General features: G+C 36.0%; 1 protein-coding gene across 1 annotated transcript; it reads right to left on the bottom strand.

Annotated features, from left to right (window-relative positions):
* Positions 1-899: 899 nt before the first annotated feature.
* LOC112276482 (S-locus-specific glycoprotein S13) lies at positions 900-3,994 on the bottom strand (the record flags this gene model as incomplete). The annotated part of the gene is made up of 6 exons (XM_090246961.1): positions 900-1,542; positions 1,694-2,605; positions 2,685-3,051; positions 3,499-3,531; positions 3,691-3,728; positions 3,902-3,994. Coding segments are annotated over 5 exons (1,437 nt in total), but the record flags the coding sequence as incomplete, so codon positions are not given.
* Between the last annotated feature and the right edge of the window lie 3,720 nt (positions 3,995-7,714).

The following is a 7,714-nucleotide window of genomic DNA, read 5'->3' on the forward strand; positions in this document are numbered from 1 at the left end:
TACCGATTGAGTCAGAGCTTTGCAAAGTAGATGCCACCAGTCAAACGATTTCATGTAGAATCATATTATGGATGGAACTTTGGATTGGTACCTACGTAGAACACACCGAGTGGTGTATTTTCAACGCTACTTTTGGAGCTATTTGATAAACTTCGAGGAGTATTGGCATCATGCAACCTCCTCTGACTGCCTACCACACATTTTTCAATGAATTTGTCAAACATTACTTGGACATGTATCATTCAAATTCTTAGTTCCATTTTGGTAGCTTCCATGCACATATGTGTGAGCCATCTCACCAAGTAAAGCTTATTGGAGAACCCAGAAGATATTTTAGATGTTGATCAAAATGGAAGACCTGATATAAACACATGTAAGTTGATGAGCTGAATGACGAAGTGGATTTGATTGACCGACGTGGGGAACTCGGACATATGTAATCTTCATGCAAAGGGGGTTCTGATTAAACCAGAAACAAGCTTGGTGGGAGTCCATAGATGTTGTGAACATAGTGGATCAAATACCCTGAGACTTGGATGCAAGTTCATAACGGTCGAAAGAAAATTGAACCCAAATTGAGGAACACATGAGCATGATGCATTTGTTGAGGGTTCATTCATGTAGACAGAGCAATGAAGATGCTTGTGTAACTCTGCGGGAGCTGGCATCGAGCACACGTTACATCATCAGCTTGAGATTCGCAAGGCAGTCGTCTTTCAACACGAGAAACATCCATTGGAACTTGGATTGGAAGTACGAAAGATGCCAACATATCCATGCAGCTACACAAACCTGGGCAAAATTTTCTAGAGTAGTTTGGAATCAAATATAAGGCGCTTAGTCGATGCTCGTATGTGCGTGATTTGAACACTGTTTCCAAAGTAAACCTGCTCAACGAGTTATACAATAATTTTCCATTGCAATAACTGAAGTACATTTTTTTTTCTAGAATGTGAATGCAGCGTAATTGTTACCTAGGGCCACGCACGTAACTTTGTACACGCCCACTCCCTCTCTGCATCCACATTTCCATCCTAAGTTTGTTAGGGACAACGTCAGATGAACTCTTTGGACCTCGAGAGAATAATACAGAATCTCCGGTGGTGAAATCGGAATTACAACTGCGAGAGAGGATCCCTTTGAGGAGAAACAAGTATCCAATTGCGCATCTGTCTGATGGCTCCGCAATGTCCGTTACAGTCTGTCAATGTCTTGACGCTGAACCGGCAGTTTCAAAGACTTCCAAAGAACGTTTTGGAATAATTATTGGTGGTAAATCATCCGACGGACATCTCACTGGGACAAATACTCCGTTATCGGATAGCCGTGGTCTTCTGCGGGCACACCAAAAAATTGAAAAAAGTACCAGGAGTGCACCAACGAATAAACCTCCAACAATTCCCCCGATGACTGCAGGGCGAACATGTTCGAAGGGCTTAACAGGTTCCGGTGCTAGAGGCTGGAACTTTGAGATCTTTATGAAGGCCGTGCGATCCTTGCCATGGAGCTCAACGGTTGGATACCCTATGTTAAACAGGGGACCTGCAACAGGGGATCACAGCAGAATACAGTTACCTTCTAGATCCAGAAACATCAAGAGAAAATATGGAAAAAGTAAAATTGTAGCCAGTAGAGTGTTTCACTGTCGGTAGATTTTCAATATGTCCTCTCACATGTATAAGAAGACAAATACCTTGTTTCAGCCAGCAAAACTGCTCCTGGGCAGAATACACCGCCCGGCGCACTCGCAAACTGACAAGCACTTCTCCTTGCAGCGCGAAGAATTTGCCCCAGTGAGATTTTGGTAACCACCACCCCACGGCATGTCCACCCCTGCAAGCTCCTCCATCATCACCGTCGCGGTATCGTTACAATCCGAACCCACCAATGGCACCACCGGCAAACAGCCTCTTGTTATATCCTCCTCGTTGATCGGCTTGAATCCATTCGGGCACTTGCATTGCACTTTATCCACAGAAGCTTTCGCACTAATGCACCATCCATAGGGGCCACACGTACCCATAACTGTGCACTGAGATCTGCTCTCAGGCCGCTCAACGAGAACCCAGTTTGCAACCGCGGTCCATGACTTCGAAGTTCCTATGTTCCACTGCCAGATCCGGAGCCCCCCGTCTGTGTCGATCGTGATACGCTTCATCGTATTGGCAGCAACGGGGTCACTACCCGAGAGAAGCACCGTGTCGGCCGGACTACTGGTCGCATAGAGATGCCCAAACGTTGGGTGGAAATAGACAGAGCTCACACCGGTGATGGTGTGAGGAGTATGGACGTCAGGGGCAGGGATGTAAGCACCACCTGTCCAAGTCATGAACTGCTTCGGGGACGTCCACGTGAGCTGCAACACGCTCATGTTCAAGCCACCCCATCCGAAGCTGTACAATCCAGTCGCGGGATTGTCGGAGGCTTTCCATGAGGACATGTTCAAGTTCGCCGCCCTTAGCAGATATTGTCCCGGCAGGAGCGTGTCTGTGCTCGGGCTGTTCACGAAGGAATCCCATTGTACCTTCTGATTCTGATCTCTGGCACAAGATTCCCGCTGTCCAGCAGCAGTGCTTGCACGACTCCAAGCTGCACCAAAAGCATACTAAACAACTCAGTAAACTAACAGCCATCTAGCGTGAGGCTGGATCATCAAGGAGAAAGGCAATCGTGTTCAGACGTACATTGGCGGCGGCGTTCGAGGTCCAGGAGGGTTTGTTCGGGTTGTTAATCGGGTCGAATAGCTGGAGATTGCCATACGGAGAGACATAGACATATGCGTTGGAGGAGAGGGGAATGTCACGGTTGGCTACCCACGTAACGACATGTTGGAGCTCCGCGTATCGGATGGCGAGCTGGTAACCGAGGTCTGCTCTGCTTCCTCCGGCAGGCGCAAATATCCCGAGCTCAAACCGCCCAGATGGTGAGACAAGGGTATCCCCAACTGAAAGTCGTGACGACAAACCCAAGCTTGTCAAACCCGCAGTCCTCACGCTAGGAATCAATCCCCATAAGATGGTCCACACTAGCAAGATGCTGATTAAGTGAACCCTGCGCAAGGTAATCCAACATCAGTAACATCAGTGTCGGCCGTGCAGTCAAAGCAGTCAGACTCTTTCATTTAAGTAATCACCCCTCTACCAAAAAATTGTGCAAAAACTGCTCCACCTTTGACTCAGAAATTTTCGATGCCTAAATAAAAAGTGCACGTGAGCCGATCAAACCGTGTACTGACATGGTGGTAGACGTACTGCAGAGATGTGAACTTCAAGAAGCGGACGTCGCCCAAAGTCAATTTCCAACGAGATTACCACTCTAGATTTCCACATCCAAAATATTCACTAGCAATGTTGTGACAAGAAGACTTACAAGTGAAGACATGCTACAAAAATCTATATATCCCCAGAGTACCACTACCAGCAACTTTCAAAGTCACATAGCACTGACAATAAATAGTAGCCTTGAAGTATGTGGTAAAGGATGGATTTTGAATCCTACTCGCGACCACCCTGAAACGCGATGGAAAGAAGCCTACACAGTTACCAAAACAATAATAAGTAAATAAACAATAAAACCCCCTTAAAAAAACGATGCTGAAAGAACACATCCACAATACGCTAATCTAGATGGATACCTGATCATGCTCGCAACTCTCCCTCAGTAAACCAAACCACCTTCTCCAACATTCACCTGACAATCAAATTCGAGATTTCCCTGCGGACAGGTCCCTTCAGGACCGCTTATGCTCCAGTCAGCGAGGCCACTTAACTAGTCTACCGACAAAACATCCTGCGCTGCACACACAGACGTTGTTGCATCGACAAACGGAATTCAAATCCGTAGCGAAGCTCTCAGACACAGACTGGGTAGGTTAGTCTCACTCGTGCTCTAGAGATCGCACCTGGGTACACCACCACACACAATGTCTTGACTTCGTCGGCACGAGAGTCTGAATTGCTATGCGAGGGTCTAGTTCCCGACGGATGCAGCCTGTCAATCACCGAATCCTGCGGGGCCGGCTCCATCCTTCCTCTCTCTTCCCAGCTTCCGCTGCGAGAGCGGGGGCAACAGCGAGCTAGCTAGATTTAGTCCAAAGTGTGCACTCCGACACAGTTCCAAGCCTCGCCAGTCCCCCTCAGCACCCATCTCCGCAGCCACCTCATCCGCCACCTCAGCAGCCATCTCACACCCACCTCCAGTTTCTTATCACGCACTGACACGCGCAACTTCGCCTATTTTTGGGGCATTGTTACTTTAAAATTTGTATGACTTGGTTAAGGAATAGTGGGTAGGGAACGAGGTGTATGCTGTTCATCATGGAGTGCGATTTTTGGGTCTTTGAAGGGGAAAAAATCATGATATCAATAAAAATGATAATAATAATAATAATAATAGTGCCAGAATTTGTGGTGGTTATTTTGTGCTAAGAGATTTTTGACTAAGGGAATCATGTTTCTTTAATTGATAAGCTATGGATTGAAGAGCTGTTGGCATTTATTTTATTTTATTTATTTATTAGAGTGAAGATGGTTACCTAGAAAGGAATCATATACTTGTCTGTGTTTCTTTTTACTTTATTCATGATGGTTTTGTCTTTTGTCGAATTAATGAGAGATAACAAAGGAGGGCAGCTTTTGATAGAGTCTTCGACTTTTGAGTTGATGATCCCCAACAATTGTGCTTTGTGTTTCTTCTATTCCATTAGAAAATTAAGTTTTTTTGGTGGTTTTTAGATTGGAGCTTTTCATTGGCTTCTTTATTCTTTATTAAACTAAAAGTGAATCGATTTTCTACTTTGATGCCTCCTAATATAGAGCTTTTTTGGAAAATCTCTATTTGAGAAAAATATTAAATGTTTATTTATAGACAAATTGATATTCTTGGTGGATACATATTTAATGCTCCAATCTATGACATTGATATTGTAAAATCTGATTTGAACATAAGCATTTCAGGCACTAAAATATTGTGGACGTTAATAATGTTAATGATATGTGACAATGAAAACCATTAAATATTGTAAACATTATGTAGAATGATATTTTGTTTGAAGAGTTTCAATTTATGTATGTGCTTCTTATAAAAATAAGATATACAAATTTTAAAAATATATATATATATATATATATATATATATATATATAATCTATAATTCCATTTTTCATGTTTGTATTGTGGTCAAAAACATTATTCTAAAAATGTTTATAGATATTCTAAGATTCTTTATATAGACTTTTTGACATCATTGAAAAACACTTTCTTTTCATAAATTCGCATGGAGATGTTCAGTAAGCCTCTATTAAATTTCAATTGACTATAGTATTATATACATTTGGGCAATTTAAGAACATTCTATATTACTGAAAAAAAAATTATATAAAAACACATATTGTATGAGTGCATGGGTTTTCTAAGTTCGTCAAATATGTTTTTAAAATTTAATTAAAAATACTAAATTACAATCAAAGTTTTCGAAATTCTTCAGTAACAACACATACTTGTTTACAATATTTTTTTCTTGTTGTCTTTAATCACCAATGGACCACATGAGCATCTACAATCATTCAAGTTAGACAGCACTATTTTCAACATGGATGGTAAGTTAAAATTGAGAGTTATATTAGTATATTAAAACAAATAAATAAATAAAATCTTAATGTTTAAAATAATTTAAATAAAAGTAAAATAACACACATATTAAATACTAGATAAGAATATATTTTATTTTATACAATATAATATTATTTATTTATTATGATTAATCTTCAAATAATGTTGATGATTTTATTACTAATGTAGGTAAATAAGTCTAACATAGATAATAATATAGATTATGAAATTTGTCAAGAAAAACATTATGATGCACAAAAGTAGAGGTTTTTAAAATATGTGATATTAGAACATTACAAAAGTGTTGTGTAAACACGTAGTTTTGCTTTTTTTTGTATAAAAATTTTGTTGTCTAAATTTTTTTTCTGCAAAATTTATATAAGTAAATATTTAATAAAAATTATAATATTTTTTAAAATAATTATAATATTTAAAAATAGTACATATAAATCTAATTAATATCTAATAGTTTGTTTTTTTTACAAGCTATGTTTTTTAACATTTGATATCTTTTATTAATATTATGATGATGATAGTATTTTTTTAAATATATTGGTATCAATTTTATATATGTCAAAACACAATATATGTACATATTAGCCTATGATATTTTATTTTACCTTACAATATATTTTTAAAAAATTGCTATAAATAGAAAATTTTTGCTCAAAATTATACTAAAGTTATTATTTCAATTAAATATCTTTACAAAAGAAGCTAAAACCAAGTTAAAATAATACTAAAATAAATTAATGAGATTTTATTCATAGTAATATTATTGGCAAAGAAGTTTAAGTGTTACTAATAAAATTTGTAATATTTTTTTATAAAATTTAGTACATTAAAAGAACAAAAATAAAAGATGCCAAAGAAGACAACTTGTAAAATGTACGGTAATTATTAAATGTCAAATTCCAATCTGTACTTATGAATTCTTTACATAGTCAATGATTTTTGTAATAAATGCATATACTACTTAAGGAAATGCAAGTAAATAGAAATAAGTAGATATAGTAACATGCTAAGTAAATAGTTTCTTCAAAAACAATTAAAGAATATTTTAAAACACATTATAGATTTGTAGTTTCTTTTTAATATGCCTCATAGCTATAGAAACTTTTTTAGAAGTTTCATATTTTTAAAAAACTATTGTAGAAGTGTCCTACAACTTGAACATTTGAACAACAAGCTATGTGGTCTTAAAAAAGCTTCCACTTGATATTTCTGTTAGTTAGTCTATATATAAAAATAAGATTATGACTATTAGTAATCTTATTAATATTTTCTTGTATTCCAATCTTAATTCGAGATTCTCTAATTCTTTAAAATATAGCAAAAAATGTTCCAATTTATCCCTACCACTTTAATATATTGATTTTGAAAAAGCCTATATAGATTTATATTGGTAAAAAATACCTTGTCAAATTTGAATAAGTAATTAGAAAAAAAAAATATTCATATATATATATATATATATATATATGTGATAATAATCTGTACACTAAATTATATTATTGTTAATAAATCACTAAAATATAATATATATATAATATATTAAATAGATATTTTGAAAATATTTGATGGTATACAAGAATAAACTTAAAATATATCAAAAGAAATAGGAATGTACTCTAAATTGTAATATTGTTGTAAACCACAAAATTCTATTAACTTCTATATTTTCTGCCTTTATTTAATATTATATAAAAAATTGCTCTATAATAATTTTGAGTTTTAATAAATTGTGTTTTTATGCAAATTTTATGTTAGCATTCTATCATTGGCTTCTATTTTATAATATAACTTATCCAATTGTTAAAATTTTACTTGTCCAATATCTTTGCCAAACATCTTCTATTGTGACATGGTATTCTACATTATTTTATAGTAGATTCATAAATTAATATTGCTTCTGTTCTCAAATTATTACATTTGATTTTTCATTAAATAAAAAAAATATAATATAAATATATATATATATATATATATATATAATAGATTATAATACAATTTTTTTAAAGATATTTTAATTTTTTAAAATCATTAGATGGATATTGAATATACTTTTAGATGAACATATTTAGGGCAAATTGTGGTGGCATTA

This window comes from Physcomitrium patens, chromosome 24 (genome assembly GCF_059467195.1).
Source record: "Physcomitrium patens ecotype Gransden chromosome 24, ASM5946719v1, whole genome shotgun sequence".
Classification (NCBI taxonomy): domain Eukaryota; kingdom Viridiplantae; phylum Streptophyta; class Bryopsida; order Funariales; family Funariaceae; genus Physcomitrium; species Physcomitrium patens.